The 19683-nt window shown below is 53.0% G+C and overlaps 2 protein-coding genes across 8 annotated transcripts in view; both read right to left on the bottom strand.

Annotated features, from left to right (window-relative positions):
- SNED1 (sushi, nidogen and EGF like domains 1) overlaps positions 1 to 14656 on the bottom strand; it is a 42648-nt gene extending 27992 nt beyond the window's left edge. For all 4 annotated transcript variants that reach the window (XM_060193600.1, XM_060193603.1, XM_060193601.1 and 1 more), the window contains exon 1: positions 13758 to 14656. In XM_060193600.1, the coding sequence (XP_060049583.1) occupies positions 13758 to 13970 (213 nt within the window). In that variant the 5' untranslated portion in view covers positions 13971 to 14656. The remainder of the gene's footprint in view (positions 1 to 13757) is intronic.
- Positions 14657 to 16921: 2265 nt separating this feature from the next.
- CROCC2 (ciliary rootlet coiled-coil, rootletin family member 2) overlaps positions 16922 to 19683 on the bottom strand; it is a 37867-nt gene continuing 35105 nt past the window's right edge. For all 4 annotated transcript variants that reach the window (XM_060193596.1, XM_060193597.1, XM_060193598.1 and 1 more), the window contains 2 exons: positions 18571 to 18711; positions 16922 to 17127 (listed from right to left, as the gene is read on the bottom strand). In XM_060193596.1, coding sequence (XP_060049579.1) covers positions 17053 to 17127; positions 18571 to 18711 — 216 coding nt within the window. In that variant the 3' untranslated portion in view covers positions 16922 to 17052. The remainder of the gene's footprint in view (positions 17128 to 18570; positions 18712 to 19683) is intronic.

Raw genomic sequence — 19683 nt, 5'->3', positions numbered from 1 at the left:
TTCATACGCCAGTAGGCGGAGCTCCAAGACTCCTTACCGAGATTGATGCCTTAGCATTTATGGTTCGCCAAGGAAGAAACAGATCGGTTCAGGTCTTAGGAAGGGAACCAGATTCAATCATTCTTCCGTTTTCTCTCACTGATACAGAATGGCTCATACGCCACCATTCTCGTTTTGCCATAAGTTTAATGGGTTTTCCAGGACAATTAGATAATCATTTTCCCTCTAATAATTTGATAGCTTCTTTACCTCTGTTGCCTCTACTAGTACCTAAACTTTTCTCTCGAGATCCCATCCCCTCTGCTCCTACAGTGTTCACTGATGGTGGAAAAAAGGGAGCTGCTGCCCTTATATATTATCCAGACCAGCAATACCCCAAACCTCTCTTTACTGAACTTCCTGATAATTCCCCTCAGTACAAAGAACTTTATGCTGTTTTCCTTGCATTAAAAGCTGTACCAGAATCCTTCAACCTTTTTTCTGACAGTGTGTATACTGTTAACTTACTTCCATGGCTTGCTCGATCTTATGTAAGAATTGATGACAACCCACTTTCTCCTCTTTTAATTCAAATTGCCTCTATGCTCTGTTCTCGAACCCATCCACTGTATGTTCAACACCTACGTTCCCACAGCCCTCTTCCTGGTCCCCTGTCCGAAGGGAATGCTGCAGCTGACCGCCTTGCCTCCACAGGAATTCTCCTAGCCTCTGTCTCTAATCCTGCTGACTTTCATTCCCTAACCCATGTTAATCTTAAAGGTCTTCGAGCTCGATTTCCTGATATTCCTCTGCCACAGTTAAAACGTATTCTTGCTACATGTTCCTCCTGTGCAGGTCTAATCAAAACACCTGCTATTCAGACTCTAGGGGTTAATCCTCGAGGTTTAAAAGCCAACGCTCTTTGGCAAATTGATGTTACCCACATACCTAACTTTGGCAAACAAAAATATGTGTTCGTCTCAATTGATACCTTCTCTAAGTTTATGTGGGCTACAGCTCAAACTGGAGAAAACTCAAAAAAGCTTATAAGCCATATGCTCTCCTGTTTTGCTGTAATGGGCTTACCTCTTCAACTTAAAACGGATAATGGACCTGCTTTTACCAGCAAACAATTTAAAGATTTTTGTTCCCTCTGGAACATTACTCATACTACAGGCATTCCGTATAATCCACAGGGACAAGGCATTGTTGAGAGGGCCCATCAAACTCTTAAGGCTCAATTAAATAAAGAAAAAGGGGAAATGTACCCCCCTAATATCCAGCTGGCAAAAGCCTTAACTACATTAAATCTCTTTAATATTTACAAAAACTCCGACCAACCTCCTATAATTCTTCATTGGCAAACACCACCCACCCTCCCAGCTATTAAAGTCAAATGGAAAGACCCACTTGATAAAATTTGGAAAGGACCTGACCCCCTGTTGACTATGGGGAGGGGTTTCGCATATATTTTTCCACAAAATTACTCCAAGCCTGTTTGGGTTCCTGCCCGCCATGTCCGGCAATACCCACATGATGGTGCTGATATCCCTGAAGAACAAGAAACACTGCAAGAAGACTGGCTGCAAGAGGACTGGCTACAGGATGCACCCCAGGATCCATAATACAGCATGGCAGAATCAAAAAAAAAAAATCTGATTCACAGAACTCTCCCCCCCCCCCCCGAATGAATGTCTTATGCTATGACTGGCCAGTTGTGTTTTGTGAGTGAGTGAGTGAAAAAAAAAAAATTGAGTGAGTTGAGTGACCAAAATTTTTGTATGACCCATTGTGCTCAGAGTACTCTGAAAGTTAACTGACTTTATATCAAATGGCTGGACGCAGCCATGGTTTCTGGAGACGTCCAGAAACAGTCCAAAAATTGTTCATTCCCCCTTTTGATTTCTTTTTTAAGTCTTGATATCAATATGAAATGTTTAGTCTTAAACTGTGTGAGTAAAGATGGTTCAACTATGACAGTAGTTCTAAATTCACATTTGAAATGATATATCTTATTTACAAGTTTTTCTCCTCCTGTGTGTTATAAACTATATGTTTAATATGCGTGTTTCAAGTTTGGTAAACATTAACTTGACAGTTAAATCGTAACTTCGAAGTTACATTTTTACGAGAAGAGGTAAAATCAATTCATTTAAGTAACTGAGTGTTTAAGGTAAAACTCTAAATATTCAATGTGACAATTCATCATCTCCTAAGTTAAAATACAAATTCTCTATACAGGACATTTTTGGAGGACAAAAATGTCCTGTAAGCTATCTTGTGGAAATTAATCCACAACAAATTTGGCATCAATCTGATATTGTAAATGTACCAAAAAAAAAAAAAATTGTCACTAAAATGTGTTAACTCTAGTAACCTGAGTTTGCTTAAAAACCCAATGTAAAAATAGTCAAGAATCAATATATGTAACTTAAACTCGGTATGAAAACTTTGCTATATAAAGACTGCTACATGAGGTCACGTAAGATGACCTTTACACAAAATTATAAAGATACCTAAACCAGTTATAATCATTGAGTTATCAATTGTAGTAAACTTCTAATTTGTTACAAAGTTTTTTCATAAGTAATTGACTACAGCTATGACAAGCCTTCGCATAAAGAAGCATCTGCTCATATAGAATCCACAGAAATCCATCTTGGACCCCTGACCTCTGACATCACCCACAATTACAGCCATCCCCAGAAACCCATGATGTGACCTGACACGATCTGGAGAACCTGATTCACAGACTCCGAAGGACAAGACTTTCCTACTGCCTTTCTCTCAACCATCGGTGTCTGCTCTTCCTGCTTCTGTTTCGCCCATCATGTTTTGGCGGTTCCAGGTCACTCTCTACAGAGAAGAAAAGTTCCGGTGGCCGTCCTCCTCCATCAAGATAGACGTGTGGCATTTATTTCCTGGCCGTTGACATTGGACTGATGCTTCTATAGAACTTGCTGGACACTCCTTTTATACTCCTGGACTTCTTGAAGAATGACTGTAGCAGGCTGACTCGGGATTTTGCAATGCCAGATCACCCCTCTAGCCCCTCGGCTTATCAGGCCCCCACTCCTCCACCCATCAGGCTCACTCTGTCTCTTGCTACTCTTACTTATCCCTCCGTCTTGTGCTAGTTCTTTTTAAAGACACTTACACACTATCATTCTGCTTTCTTCCCAACAGGTTTCCGTTCACCCCTACACTGCTATTCCCCTGACAGAGATGAAGCCTTTTACAGACATTGACCCAGTTATATATGGCCATTAAGTAAGAGGAAGATGTTGGGGAATTGTGAGGATATGGTTGAGCTTGGAAGGGCCTGAGCCTGAGGGGTGTGTCAATCCTGTTAGTCTCTCTCTCCACGGAGAGGTTGAGCAAGGAGGGACAGTAGAACCCCAAAAAAGGTGTGCCTCTTATCAGTCTCCCTGCCTCACAAAGTGCCCCACACTCCTGATACTATGGCAAAAAGTTAAAAAGAAAGGGGGAGATGTTGGGTAGTTGCCATCTCCCCCTGGCTTCTGCTTAACCATATGCCTATATAGGGATTTTACTGATCCAAAGGTTTGGTCTATTTACATAAATCACTTTTACATAAAGCACTCCAGGGCATTGGTGGTTCAGTTATAGGATTCTCGCCTGTTCCGCCCCCTCCTTGTCACACTCTGATTTTCACCAGTCACTTTTCTCTCCACCCTCTCTATATCACATCCTGTTTCCACCCTACTTGGAGAGTATAAAAACAGCTGCTCTTCTGATTAAAGACACTTGGAAATTGCTTTCCGGCTCCGAGAGTTCCAGAGTGTATCTCCTGCGGAAGTTGGTGCAGCACGCGTTCCTGATCCCTCTCCCACACAGCAGCCTAGATCAGCTCCAGTTGAGTTCTCTCCAACCCAGAGAGCACTAGCTCGGGAAGAAGTACCCTCAGGCTATCCCGGCAAGGAGGTGATTCTGCTTTGTGGCCAAGTGAGGAGGCGGAAGACAAGACAAGGGTGGTGTTCTGCTCATACGCGGAACGCAAAGAACTGAGACACGTGGATTTGAAAAAAAAAGCTTTAGGGGGCTGGGCTGTAACGCAGTGGGCTAAGCACACATGGCACGAAGGGAAAGGACGGGCACAAGGATCTTGGTTCGAGCCCCCGGCTCCCCACTTGCAGGGGGGTCGCTTCACAGGTGATGAAGCAGGTCTGCAGGTGTCTGTCTCTCCCCCTCTCTGTCTTCTCCTCTCTCAATGTCTCTCTGTCCTATCCAACAACAATAACAACAATACTAATAACAACAACAATAATAAACAACAAGGGAAACAAAAGGGGAAAAAAATAGCCTCCAGGAGCCATGGATTTGTAGTGCACAGAGACCCAGCAATAACCCTGGAGGCCAAACAAACAAACAAAACCAAAGTTTTAAAAGGAGTACACAAGCTTTCCGAGAACTACAATGCTTATGGCAGTAGGGCACAGGACTTTGGCAGTGGGTATGGAGAACCTGGCCCTGATTACCTTGTAATTTTGTAAACTATCGTGAAATCACTAAGGACAATGATTAAAGTGGCCCTGGAGGCGACACAGTGACAGACTCTGGCTGGCAAGAAGGAGGTCCTGAGCTCACTCTCCAGCACCAAACACCAGAGTGCTGCTCTGCTACACTCCCTCTCTGTGCAGCTCACGAGACAAATATAATAAGTCCAGGGAGCCAGGTGGGCGCACACCTGGTTAGGCGCACACATTACCGTCAGTGTGCAAGGACCCGGGTTCAAGCCCCTGGTCCCCATCTGCAGGGGGGAAGCTTCACGAGTGGTGAAGCAGGACTGCAGGTGTCTCTCTGTCTCTTTTCTTCTCTATCTACCCCTCCCCTCTCCATTTCTCGTTCCCTATCTAGTAATAAATCATTTAAAAAATGATAACCTCTTGGGAGTCGGGCGGTAGCACAGTGGGTTAAGCGCATGTGGTACAAAGCACAAGGACCTGCGGAAGGATCCTGGTTCCTCACCTGCAGGGGAGTCACTTCACAAGCGGTGAAGCAGGTCTACAGGTGTCTGTCTTTCTCTCCCCCTCTGTCTTCCCTTCCTCTCTCAATTTCTCTCTGTCCTATCTAACAACAACATCAATAACAACAACAACAATAACCACAACAACAAAAAACAAGGACAATAAAAGGGAAAATTAATAAGTAAATATATAAAAAATGATAGCCTCTCATTAAATATATATATTATTTTAAAAATATTTATTTATTCATTCATTCCCTTTTTTTGTTGCCCTTGTTGTTTTTTTTATTGTTGTAGTTATTGATGTCATCATTGTTGGATAGGACAGAGAGAGATGGAAAAGTGACCACCTGTGAAGCAACTCCTCTGCAGGTGGGGAGCTGGGTTGGGATCCTGATGCCGGTCCTTGTGCTTCGCACCACGTGCACTTAACCCACTGTGCCACCGCCCGACTCCCTATATATGTATATATATATTAAAATAAATCTGTATAAAAGTGATCAAGAGCAAAGGACCCCAGCTGGCTACACTCTCAGAGAATAGAATTGGGAGGAAGGGTTCCTAGCATCCTATGAGGCTCCAGAGAACTAATGCCAAGTTCAGACCAAGAGACGTCAAGCCCGCACGGACACACAGGTCAGCACCTCACGGACACGGCGAAGCCTCCACACCCACCCCACAGCTCTGAAGAGAGCGGCCACCGGCCAGTGGGACTGTGGCGGTGGGGAAGGCAGCCCAGCACTCAGAAAGGCTGCCGGGGGCCAGGAGGGGGCGCAGTGGGCAACGCTGTGGACTGCAGAGTGGGTTCAGTCAGCTGCTGCCAGGCATGGCGCGGGCCAGAGGGCGCTTCGGTTCTCTTTCTCATAGAGAGATGGCTAAATAAGTAAGTCTTTGAAAAATAGATCTGAAAAAGACACTGATTGGTTTAAAGATCACACAAAGAGGCAAAAAAAAAAAAAAAAGAGGGGAGGTGGTGGCGCACCTGGTTGAGTGCACACGTTATAGGGCTCAAGGACCCAGGTTCGAACTCCTGGTCCCCACCTGCAGGGGGAGCTTCATGAGTGGGGAAGCAGGGCTGCAGGTGTCTCTCTGTCTCTCTCTCTATCTTCCACCCATCTCAATTTCTCTGTCTTTTCCAGTAATAGATAAATAAAATTAAAACATTAAAAAAAAGGAAATGACAGGTGTTCACCAGGTTGTGGAGGGAAAGAAACTTTCCTTTATTTCTGGTGGGAATGCAAACAGGGCAGCCCCTTTGGAAGACTGTACGGAGAGTTCTTCAACTAATAAAAATGGAAGTACATTAAGATCCAGAATAATATTCTTAGGTATTGACCCAAAGGACACTTTCACAGCTGCATTATTTACAACAGCCAAAGAGTGGAGGCGGTCTAAATGCCCATCATCATGTCTGGCTAGAGAAATTATGGGACATACATTCCATGGAATACTACTCTGCAATCAAAAAGATGATTTTTCTGTCCTTTGGGACAAAATGGATGGAACAGGTGATGCTACTTAGTGAAATAAGTAAAAAGATGAAAGACGAGACGGTTTCACTCATCTGTGGAATCTAGAGAATTGATACGCATGAACTTGAACAAAACAGAAGCAAACACGCTGAGACTTGCGAGAAGTCTGGTGGTTCTCCTTGCAAGGTGGGAGCGTGGGGACACAGCTTTGGTGGTGGGTGTGGCGTGGGGAGCTGTAATTGTAACATACGAGTTTGTAACCCACCCTTCATCACAAATAAAAAATGAAGAAAAGCGAATGGGGCGGTAGAGCAGCGGGTTAAGCACACGTGGTGCAAAGCACAAGGACCGGCATGAGGATCCCGGTTCGAGCCCCTGGCTCCGCACCTGCAGGGGGGTCGCTTCACAGGCGGTGAAGCAGGTCTGCAGGTGTCTGTCTTTCTCTCCCCCTCTCTGTCTTCCCCTCCTCTCTCCATGTCTCTCTGTCCTATCCAACAACAACAACAACAACAATAATAACTACAACAATAAAACAACAAGGGCAACAAAAGGGAATAAATAAATAAATTTTTTTTTAAAATGAAGGAATAAAGACAGGAGAACAAGGCGCGAGCACCCCCGTGCACTCCTCCCCAAAGGAAGGCGAAGAAGGAAAGCGAGAAAAGAGAATGAGAGACGACAAGCCAGTCGGAGGAGACGCCGCCCAGCTGCGATGGTGGGGCAAGAGTTGTGGAAGGCCTGAGGAGACTCCTGGAGCTGACACCACGGCAGGCAGCGAGGCGGCCGCTCACAGGGCTGACAGGCAGAAGGCGGCTGGTCTGTGTACCAGAGAGGCGCCAGAGGCAGGTGACGTGCCCGCCAGCACCTCGCAGGTGGCTCTCCGAGCTGTGAGGCCCACACCAAGCGCCCGAGCTGCGTGAGGAAAGCTACGACACGACGCGCAGAACTGTTCGTGGATGACTGTCCGCTTTCAGTCTTGTCCGTCTTTCACCATTTGGCCTCTCTCTCTCTTTTTTCTTTTTTGCCTTCAGGGTTATTATCACTGGGGCGTGGTGCCGGCACTGCTCCTGGTAGCCATTTTTTTTCCATTTTATTGGACAGGACAGAGAGAAATTGAGAGGGAGAGAGGGAGAGGGAGAAGGAGAGAGAGAGAGAAAGAGAAAGGGAGAGAGAAAGGGAGAAAGAGAGAGACCTGCAGACCTGCTTCACCACTTGTGAAGCGACCTCCCTGCAGGTGTGGAGTGGAGGCTTGAACCCGTGTCCTTGTGCTTAGTACTATGTGCACTTAACCCAGTGCACCCCCCTCCCCCATTTGATCTCTCTACAGTAAGTGCCATTGAATTAGTTTGTGGAGAGCAATCTGATTCTTTTTTTTTATTTAAATTTTTTTATTTATTTATTTTCCCTTTTGTTGCCCTTGTTTTTTATTGTTGCTGTAGTTATTATTGTGGTTATTGATGTTGTTGTCGTATAGGATACAGAGAACAAGCACAGCCCAGTACTCTGGCAAAGGAGCAGTGGCCACAGGACAGAGCCCGGCCAGCCCTTCCACAGACGTGTTGGCACAACAGGATGGGCAGTGCAGGGACCTGACTCGGGCAGGCGGTCTGCCTGGCATCAAAGAGCTCACATGAGACAGCTTGCCTGGGCAGGCCAGAAGTCTTTGCTTACTCAACAACAAGACAACAAATAACCACATTCAAAAATGAGGGAGGACATGGACAGAATATTCACCACAGAAGAGATCCAAAAGGCCGAGAGACACATGAAAAAATGCTCCAAGTCTCTGATTGTCAGAGAAATGCAAATAAAAACAACAATGAGATATCACTTCACTCCTGTGAGAATGTCAGACATCAGAAAAGGTAACAGCAGCAAATGCTGGAGAGGGTGTGGGGTCAAAGGAACCCTCCTGCACTGCTGGTGGGGATGTCAATGGGTCCAACCTCCGTGGAGAACAGTCTGGAGAACTCTCAGAAGGCTAGAAATGGACCTACCCTATGACCCTGCAATTCCCCTCCTGGGGATAGATCCTAAGGAACCCAACACACCCATCCAAAAAGATCTGTGTACACATATGTTCTTGGCAGCACAATGTGTAATAGCCAAAACCTGGAAGCAACCCAGGTGTCCAACAACAGATGAGTGGCTGAGCAAGTTGTGGTATATATACATACATACAATGGAATACTACTTAGCTATAAAAAATGGTGACTTCACCGTTTTCAGCTGATCTTGGATGGACCTTGAAAAATTCATGTTGAGTGAAATAAGTCAGAAACAGAAGGATGAATACGGGATGATCTCACTCTCAGGCAGAAGTTGAAAAACAAGATCAGAAAAGAAAACACAAGTCGAACCTGAAATGGAATTGGCGTATTGCACCAAAGTAAAAGACTCTGGGGTGGGTGGGTGGGTGGTGAGAATACAGGTCCAAGAAGGATGACAGAGGAGCTAGTGGGTGTTGTATTGTTAAATGGGAAACTGGGGAATGTTATGCATGTACAGACTATTGTACTTACTGTTGAATGTAAAACATTAATTCCCCAATAAAGAAATTAAAAAAAAGTCTTTGCTTAAGTAACTCTTTTAAAAAATATTTTTATTTTGGATAGAGACAGAGAGAAATTGAGGGGGTGGGTAAGAAGAGAGACAGACAGACACCTGCAGCCCTGCTTCACCACTCATGAAGCTTCCCCCCTGTAGGTGGGGGCCAGGGGCTTGGACCTGGGTCCTTGCGCACTGTCATGTGACGTGTGCGCTCAAGCAGGCGCACCACCACTGGGCCCCAGTCTTTGTTTGCTTGTTTTTTTTTTTTTTTTTTTTTCCTCCAGGTTTATTACTGGGGCTCGGTGCCTGCACTACAAATCCACTGCTCCTGGAGGCTATTTTTTCCCCCTTTTGTTGCCCTTTTTGTTTATCATTATTGTTGTTATTGATGTCATTGTTGGATAGGACAGAGAGAAATCAAGAGAGGAGGGGAAGACAGAGGGGGAGAGAAAGACAGACACCTGCAGACCTGCTTCACCGCCTGTGAAGCGACTCCCCTGCAGGTGGGGAGCTGGGGGCTTGAACTGGGATCCTTACGCCGGTCCTTGTGCTTTGCACCACGTGCACTTAACCCGCTGCACTATAGCCCGCCCCCCCCTTTTTGCTTGTTTTTCTCTTTTTTCATTTTTTATTTATAAAAAGGAAACATTAGGGTGGAGGGTAGATAGCATAACGGTTATGCAAACAGACTCTCATGCCTGAGGCTCCAAAGTCCCAGGTTCAATCCACTGCACCTCCATAAGCCAGAGCTGAATAGTGCTCTGGTTAAAAAAAAAAAATAAAAAATAAAAGAAACATTGATTAAACCATAGGATAAGAGGAGTACAACTCTACACAACTCCCACCACCAGAACTCAGTATCCCTTCCCCTCCCCTGATAGCTTTCCTATTCTATATCCCTCTGGGACCCAGGGTCATTGTGGGATGCAGAAGGTGGAAGGTCTGGCTTCTGTAGTTGCTTCCCCACTGAACATGCTTTAAAAAAATTTTTTTATTTAAAATATTCATTTATTTTCCCTTTTGTTGCCCTTGTTGTTTAACATTGTTGTGGTTATTGATGTCATCGTTGTTGGATAGGACAGAGAGAAATGGAGAGAGGAGGGGAAGACAGAGAGGGGGAGAGAAAGACAGACACCTGCAGACCTGCTTCACCGCCCGTGAAGCGACTCCCCTGCAGGTGGGGAGCCGGGGTTCGAACCGGGATCCTTACACCAGTCCTTGCGCTCTGCGCCACGTGCGCTTAACCCGCTGCGCCACCGCCCGACTTCCTGAACATCCTTGTTTTTTTCTTAATTGCAGCTGACCAACTCTTTCCCTTTGTGACTTTCTTTCTCCAGCTCTCCCTAGTCCATTCTTGGGTTTTGGATGTGTGGGCTTATCTCTGACTATGAGGAAGGACAGACAGAAGATAGCACATGGGAGGGGCCGGACAGTGGTGCAGTTGGTTGGGTGCACGTTACCGCGCACAAGGACCTGGGTCCAAGCCCCTGGTCCCCACCTGCAGGGGGAAAGCTTCGTGAGTGGTGAAGCAGGGCTGCAGGTGTCTGTCTGTCTCTCTCCCTTTCTGTATCTCCCTTCCTCTTGATTTTTGGCTGCATCTGTCCAATAAATAAGGATAAAAAAAAAAAAAGACAGAGCATGTAGGCAAGCCCCCAGGACTCCCAGGCCCCCAGGGCAGCTGCTTCTTACAGTCTGAGACTGGATGGGAGTGGAGAAAAGCCTGCTGAGGGGAAAAGAGCCTTGGCTGAGACATGCTTTCAGATTTCATAAAAATGACGGCACGCACACCACGAGGAGCAAGGAACCTCAAGTGGAAGAGACACCCCCACTCCCCCTCATCCAGCAGCCCAGCTGGGGGCAGCAGCAGTGCTAAGGAGACTGGGAGGAGGAGGAGGTGTGTGTGCGGACCGCCGGCTTCTATTTGCTCTGAGGCTACGAGATCCAGAGCCAGCAGGGGGCGTCTCTACATTTGGAGAGACGACTACAGCAGCCAGGACTTCCCTGATGGAGGAAAAATCAAGAAAAATTCAGGTGGAAAGCCTGGGAGACCGTGTTTGAGGCTGGGGTGGTGAGGGGCTTTACTGCCTGTAATAAATGGCAATTTAAAACCAGAACAACAGCTAGCATCACCTACAGCTATCCATCACCTACCAGCAGTCCGTCCATCCATCCATCCATCCATCCATCCAACTATCCATCCATCCTTTGACCTATCATTTCTCCATCCATCAACCATTCATTCATCCATCCATCCATCTACTCACCCATTTATCATCCAGCCATCCACCTATCCATCCATCCGTATCCCTCTGTCCTCTATCCAGTCATCTGATCAAGTAAATTTCACCCAGCCAAGCACTCATCAATCCACACATCTATATTCAACTATATCACCCTGCCTATCAATTTGGACCTATCCATCCATCCATCCATCCATCCATCCATCCATTCACTCACCTACCCACCCATCCACCTATCCATCCATCCACCCATCCATCCATTCACCCATCCACTCACCCACCCACTCATCCATCTGCCTATCCATCCATCCATCCATCCATCCATCCATCCATCCATCCATCCACGCATCTATCCATTCACCCATCCACTCACCCACCCACCCATCTATTCATCCATCCATCCATCCATCCATCCATCCATCCATCCATCCACCCATTGCATGCATGCATCCATCCACTCACCCATCCATTTACCCATCCATCCACCCATCCAACCACCTATCCATGCATCCATCCATCCATCCATCCACCCACCCATCCATCCACCCACCCATCCATCCACCTATCCATCCATTCACCCATCCATCCACCTATCCATCCATCCACTCACCCACCCATTCACCCACCTATCCATCCATCCATCCATCCATCCATCCATCCATCCATCCACTCACCCATCCATTCACCCACCCATCCATCCACCCATCCAATCACTTATCCATGCATCCATCCATCCATACATACATACATACATACATCCACCCATGCATCCATTGCATGCATCCATCCACCCATCCATTCACACATCCATCCACCTATCCATCTATCCATCCATCCATCCATCCACTCACCCATCCATCCATCCACTCACCCACCCAATTCACCCATCTATCCACCTATCCATCCACCTATCAATCTACCCATCCATCCACCCATACATCCATGCATCCATACATTCATCTATCCATCCATCCACTCACCCATCCATCCACCTATCCATCCATCCATCCATCCATCCATCCATCCATCCACCCACCCATACATTTACCCATTGATTCACCTATCCATCCATCCATCCATCCATCCATCCATCCAACCATGCATCCATCCATCCATCCATCCATCCATCCACCCATACATTCACCCATCGATCCACCTATCCATCCAAACATGCATCCATCCATCCACCCACCCACCTATACATTCATCCATCCATCCATCCACTCACCCATCCATCTACCTATCCATCCATCCATTCACCCATCCATCTACCTATCCATCCATCCATCCATCCATCCATCCACACCCACTCAACAGCCTGTCCTTTGCCACATGGCGGTAGGGAGCTGCAAAAGGTTGGGAACGGAAGACAGAGGTGCGGGCTGAGCTATGTCATGCCCTCAATTGGGCCAACACCTGAGCTGGCTGACACTTTGGACAAGGACTGAAGCAGGGAACACTAAGGGGTCTCTCGTGAGGCCCTCCTGCCATGGGCTCACCCCTTCTCTTCTCTCTCCTGGCCTCCACACCCTGCCTCCCTGCCCCTCCCTTCCCTGGCTAGGGAGCTTGGCTGTTTCAGGCAAGGTGTCCAGGGCGTGGCTCCTGTAGGAATCCTGTCGTCTCCCTGCTGCACAAGAGAAGCAGAGTGGTGAGCTGTGTGCAGACCAGCTGCTTCTGTGAGGAGCGGCTCTGGGCAGGAGCACCCAGCTCTGACCAGGCCTCTGGTTTTGGTGGCAGCCCATCCCGTCCCTGGGGCTGAATGCCCAGGCTGGTGGTGTTCTTCCTCTAGGGCACCGCGAGAATGGGAGCTCCTCAGCTGCACAGCTCTGCTGGCTCCAGGTGCACCCGCCCGCAGTCAGGCCTGCCCTGTGCCCCAGTCCTGGGCCAGAGGAGCTGCACCCACATAGAGAAGTACCAGATATCCCTGCCAAGCCAGAGTGGCCAGTGATGACAGAGGATGCTGGGGGTGTGTGTGAGGGGGGTGGCATGGAGGATGGAGGGCACCATCGAACATGTGGATGGGGTGGTGGGCGCTGGGCTAGGTGGGTGGGGGTGGGGTGAGAGCCCAGAGCCGTGAACACGTGTCTAGCTGACAGTGGGGGCCACCCCTTGGGTGCCCCAGTGGTGAGGGGGACCCTTTAAGGTGCCCAGGCATGCTGGGCTTGGGGTGGGACAGAGAGGCTCAGGCCAACGTGCAGCCTCCCCCTCCAGCACCCCTCCTGGGGTCCGGCTCTCACAGGGCTTCAGGTGTCAGTGAAGGGAGCTAAGTGCCCCGGACTGGGGGTCCTGGAGAGGACAAGATGCCCCCCCAAAAAGGGAGACCTCAGCTGCAACCCCGGTGACGTGCCAGGGCCAGGGGGAAGGACCCCTCTGCGGGCTCCGCGTCCAGGCAGGGCGCCCGCTACCGCCAGGGGCCTGTCCGGCCTTGGCCGCAGGAGGAAGCCTGTCCTCATTCCACCTCTGGCTGCCCAGAGCCAAGTGGCTGGCGGCCGGCGAGGCTCCCTCCCGCGCCCCCGGCCCGCTACTCACGTAGAGTCCGGTGTGTTGGGCGCCGAAGAACGGGAAGGGCTGAGACAGCGGCCGCAGCCCCGAGCCGCCGTCGTCCTGCCGGGGAGTCACGGCGTCGCCCTGCTCGGCGCCGAAGGGGTAGAAGTCGGCCAGGGCCACCGCGCCCCGCGCCCCACGCGCCCCGAGCCCCAGCGCGGCGGCCAGCAGCAGCGGCCAGGCGGCGGCCACAGGCATGGCCGGACCGGGGAGGGGCTGGGGTCCACGGCCCTGCGGCAGGGGTGCAGGGAGTGGCCGGCGCGGGCCTGGGGTGCTCTGCTGCGGAGCAGCCGGGGTGCAGAGGGGGTGCGGCTGCACACGGCGGGGGTTCTGGGCGGCGGGGAGGGGTGTGGCTGCACACCGAGGGGGGTCGGGGCGCAGCTGGACACAGAGGGGGTTCAGGGTTGCAGAGGGGGTGCGGGTGGACACAACGGGGTTCAGGGGCACAGAGGGGGTGCGGGTGGACACAGAGGGGGCTCAGGGTTGCAGAGGGGGTGCGGGTGGACACAGCGGGGGTTCAGGGTTGCAGAGGGGGTGCGAGTGGACCCAGAGGGGGTGCAGGGACGCAGAGGGGGTGCGGGTGGACACAGAGGCGGTTCAGGGGCACAGAGGGGTGCCGCTGGACACTGCGGAGGCTATGGGCGCAGCAGTGGCGCAGAGAGCTCGGGGGTACAGAGGGGGCGGCGAAGGCCTCGGGGGTACAGGGGGTCCTGGGGTGCGTAGCGGGGGCGGCCTGGATGCGGCGGGGCGCGGGGCTGCTCCTGGCCGCAGTGGCCGGGGGCCGAGGGCATTCGGGCCGGGCCGCGCAGTCGGGGGCTCCGTGCCCTGCGCCCACGCCTCTCGGCCGCTGGTCTCCCAGAACTCCGAGGAAGGCGCCGGGCGGGACCCTGTTCCGGGCCGGCCCCGCCCAGACGAGGAGGTTTAAATGGCCAGGCGGGCGGTCACTCGGCGGGGCGCGCCGGGCGGGGCCACGAGAACCCGGCTCGAAGCGCCGCCCGCAGCACCGCCCCCTCGGAACCCAGACACCCACCAGCTGAGCCCCGCCCTCCACTCCTCTCCACCCCACAGCCCCAGCCCTGCGCCCCTAGCCCCGTGCTCCCCTAGCCCTGCGCCCCCAGCTCATGTGGATGCCGCCTCCAGCTCTGCGCCCCCAGCCCCACAGCTCCCGAACACTGATCCTCCAGCCCCCGTGGTTCCCGCCCCCCAAGACCTGCGCCCCCAGCCCCACCCCCCACTGATCTCTCAGTCCCCGTGCATCCCATCTCCCCCAGCCCTGATCTCCCCAGCCCCCACGTCTACAATCCCGAGGGTCCCTGCGCCCCTTACCCCCACGGTCCCCGCACCCTGCGCCCCCAGCCTTTGCGGTCCCTGAACCCCGCGCTCGCAGCTCCAAACTCCACATTCACGGCACCCTGCGTCCCCAGCCCAGCGGTCCCCTTGCCCTTCTGCCCAGCGCCCCTAGACCTTGCACTCCCCAGCCCCCAGGCTCGCAGTCTCAAGACCCCACCCCACAGCTCGACTCCTGCAGCGCGACCTTCACCCCCTCAGTTCTGAGCCCCCAGCCCCTGCAGTCCCCGAGTCCTGCGCCCCTAGCCTCGTGTTTCCATCCCCCTCATTCCAGAGCCCCCAGCCCTGTGCCGCCCCAGTCCCATGCTCACAGCTCAGCCCAGCTGCCCTTCCCCAGCCCGGTGAGTCTCTAGCCCGCCTGTGCTATGCACCCACTCAATCCCCCACCCTGACTCTCAGACTGAGTTCCCAGGGATTCTTACACCAGTCCTTTGTAGAACACTACTCAGCTCTGGCTTATGGCTGTTTTGGGGATTGAACCTGGGACTTGAGAGCCTCAAGCATGAAAGTCTCTTTGCATAACCACTATGCTATGCCCCCACCCGAACACTGTGCTTTCTCCTCAGCCTGTGCACATGCGTTTCACACCTGGAGCTAATTGCTCACACCTATCCACATGCACAGCTCACACTCACATTTAAAAATTTTTATTATATTATTATTATTTATGTATTTTTTTAAACATTTTTTCTTTTTTTTGTTTTGGATAGAAACTGAGGGAAATTGGGGGCCAGGTGGTAACACAGTGGGTTAAGCTCACATGGCAAAAGTGCAAGGACCAGCACAAGGATCCCAGTTTGAACCCCCAGCTCCTCACCTGTGGGGGGGGGTCGCTTCACAGGCGGTGAAGCAGGTCTGCAGGTGTCTGTCTTCCCCTCTGTCCCCCCTTTCCCTCTTCTCTCCGTTTCTCTCTGTACTATCTAGCAACAACAACAACAGCAATAACAACAGCAATTATAACAACGGGAAAAACAGCCTCCAGGAGCAGTGGATTCATAGTGCAGGCATGGAGCCTAAGCGATAACCCTGGAGGCAAAAAAGGGAATTGAGGGAAATTGAGAAGGAAGGGGGAAGACAGAGACCCAGGTAGCCCTGCTTCACTGCCTGTGCAGGTAGGGCTCAGGGGCTTGAACCCGGTCCTTATCAGGGTAATGTGTGTGCTCAACCAGGTGCGCCACCACTTGGCCCCCTGTCACATGCTCCTACACACTTACACTCTGTCTTACGTGCTGGACACACACACACACACACACACACACACACACACACACACACTTCACACGCTGAGAAGGGTGAACAGTTTCTGTTTCTCTCACGCCCATGTTAGAGGTTGCAGAGACACAGCTTGAATTATTTAATTTAATTATTATTATTATTTTTTACCCCAGCCCTGCTCAGCTCTGGCTAATGTGGTGCAAAGGATTCAGCCTGGGACCTGGGAGCCTCAGACACGAGTCTGTACAGCCATTATTGCTGTCCCCTCTCCATTTTGTTTATCCCCACCCCCCACCCCCACCCCCACCCCCACCCCCACCCCCACCCCCACCCCCACACCATGCACCTTCTTGCTGGGAGAGCACATGGCTTCTCTGAGTCAAGCTGGGAAGGCCGGAGGCCTGGATCCTGGGAGGACAGGCTCCCAGGCATGGGGTGGGGTCCAGGGGCAGAGCTGCACAGCTGATCAGTGGCCACTGTGGCCACTGAGACTGGACTCTGCCTACCTAGTGAGGCAAGTTTCCAGTTCCTTCTGATCATCCTGCCACTGTCCTCAGGCAGGGCAGGGCAGGGCAGGGCAGGGCAGGGCAGGGCAAGGCGGACTTGGCAGGGCTGGGAAGGGCAGGGCAGGCACAGCAGGGCTGAACTGGACAGGACTGGGCAGAGCTAAACAGGGCTGGGCTGGGCAGGGCTGGGCTGGTTGGTGGTCCACAGCTGCTCACTTCCTGGCCCGGGAGGCCTGGCCCACGTGGATTCGGCGACTGTGGTCTGGCTGCTCCTTCTGTCTGGCCGCCTGGGGACAGGGCTGGGCTCAGGGGGTGGGCAGCACCGGACCCAAGTGAGGGTGCTCTGTGGGGATCTCCGGGAGGAGATAGATACTGGGTCCCTCTTGCCACCCTGTGTCCCGAGGCTGAGAAGCCTCACGCCCACAGCAGGAGCAAAGTCGGTGGGGTGCAGTGGACGGGGGATTGCAAGTCCAGGGCCCCCCTGGTGGTTACATGTCCCCAGGGCCTCAGTTCCTTCTTCTGTGAAGTGAGAGTCTTTCCGACAGGACCTTAGAGCCTGTCTGTATGTCTTCCCGAGTTACACACATGTGCATGGCCACACGTGTTTAGTGATGACACACACAAACACGTGTGTATCAGACACTAGGGACAGGCAGGCGGGGAGCCTGGGATTCAGGTAACTGTTGTGCTCCAGACCCCAGAGCCCCTCACTTGGGGGTGGGGTGAGGCACCCGGCTTCCCAGCTTCCTCTCTCCTTACCTCCTGGACTCACCCCTGGCCAACCGGCCCCCTAGGCCTGCACATTGCTCCCACATACCCTCCCTAGGGTGTGAACTGTCAGAGCTCAGCCCCAGGGCTGGCCCCCAGCAGGGAACAGAGCTGGGGATATGCAGGGTGGGGGAGGGCAGGCAGCCGGGCACTCTGGGCAAGAGTGAACACCAGGGGCTTACGCTGCGGACAGTCACGTCCCCCTCCCCTCCCCCGGCGGTGGGCTTGCCAGCCGCTGGGGCTGGCTGGGGCTGCCTGTACTCCAAGCCAGGCTTGTGCACCCCAGGGCAGCCTGTTAGAGGCCTCAGGGCCACCGCTGCTCAGGCTGGAGGTGGGTCGGGCAGGGGCGGGGTGAGCTGTGACACTGGTCCCTTTCTTCTCAGGCCCTGCTGGAAAGGAAGTCCTGGCCCTTTAAGGAAGCAGCACTCCTGGAAGCCCGGAGGGGAGCAGAGCCAAAACAAACAGCCATATCCGGGTCCCACAGCCTGTAAACGCCGGGCCTCCTGCTGACCTCCTGGAGCTCATTAGCCGCCCCCAACCCCGCCACACCCCCAGACGCCCCCTGCACCGGGATCCCCAAGCCGCCTCTCTGGCCACGTCCCCTGCAGCTTCCTCCTCTGAGCCGTCCCCGCCTGCTGCCACCTTGTCCTCACTGTCCCTGACCCCTCACCCCAGCCCCAGACAGGTCAGTCTCTACAGATGACTGAATGACAAGGGACAAAGCCAGAGGGGGCCGCTGTGCAGACGGGGCCATGCTGACCCCCTGCCCGGAGCACCTGGAGTCCCCTGTGTCTGTCCCCGGATCTGGTCACTGCTGCAAGAACCCTGGGCTACTTTCCCCAGGCAGGGGATCCGACTGGCTTTCGTGCCACCCCACCCGGGGTCGCCCTGTCTGTCCACTGGGGATTCGAGGGTGTGGGGTGCCCCTGGCTCTGAGGGGCCGGCAGAGGGTGGGGGCTCACCAGCCGAGGGGGCTCGTCGGCCTCCCGGCTCCGGTGCTCCAGGCCTCGGACCTGCTGCTCCAGCTGCCTGCGGCGCTCAGCCAGGCCCTGGCTGTGTCGCCTGCTCTCACGAAGTGCCTGGCGCAGGGCGTCCAGCTGTCCCTGCAGGGGACACAGCTCCTAAGACTCGCCTGCGGGTGGGACACGGCCTGGCGGCTGGGGGTCACTGCTGGATGCCCATGGCGTCGCTGAGGGCGCCCAGTGCAGCTCAGGGTCCAGTGGCTTGTCTGCTTTGGCCAGGGCAGGTGAGGCGACAGTCACCCCTCCCTCCTCCAGCCTGGTGGCATCAGGTCTGGATATTAGGGTGCAGTGAGGGATGCGGCGGGGGTGCTGAAGCCATGGGAGCCCCTGGCCAGGGCTGGCCACGAAGATGCTGGGAGAGGCCAGTCACAGGAAGCACACATGCCAGCTCGCTCGGGACACAGGCTCAGCTACGCCACCCACTCAGATGTTGGGGGCTGCAGGTGGGGGCCCTCTGGATCCAGTGACAGGGTCTAAGGCTGCCACGAAGGTGGCCAGGAAGCAGTGGGGTCCTGGAGGTCCTGAGCCAGTGCTGGGGCTGCCCCCTGGTCCCCCGCAGTCAAATGCCCACCTGGCAGGGCCCTTGGCAGCTCTGGGGGAGCACACGTGAGCTCTGGACTGGGTCTGAGGGAAAGCCCTTGGGGACACCGTAGGCGGCCTGCCTGCCCTCAGTGGCATCTGGGCCTGGCTGGGGCCTGCTGCCTAGGTCCTTGTCTGGGGTGTGTGCTATGGCTCTGTCCTGCCCAGTTCTGGCTCAGAAAGGTGTCCTGTGGTCATTTGCTCGCCTGTGCTGGCAGCGGCTCCCAGCCTGTGTCACTGCCCTGTGGTGCATGTGTGTGGCATGTGCACACGTGTTTGCAGGGAGGGGAGGCTGCCCTCTCCTGAGCCTGGCTGGGGAGGGAGTTGCAGGGCCTCTGGAGAGTAAGGGAGCCCTGTGACGCCCTGCAGCCTGCAGCAGTCACTGTGGGGTCCCTGATGGGGTGCAGCCAGTGCACTGGGGTTAGGGTGGGGGGCTCAGGGGGGTGATGACAGGCTTTGCTTGATTCTTCAGTA

Source organism: Erinaceus europaeus, chromosome 7 (genome assembly GCF_950295315.1).
Source record: "Erinaceus europaeus chromosome 7, mEriEur2.1, whole genome shotgun sequence".
In the NCBI taxonomy this organism is placed as follows: Eukaryota; Metazoa; Chordata; class Mammalia; order Eulipotyphla; family Erinaceidae; genus Erinaceus; species Erinaceus europaeus.
This window is presented reverse-complemented; position numbering and strand designations above follow the sequence as displayed.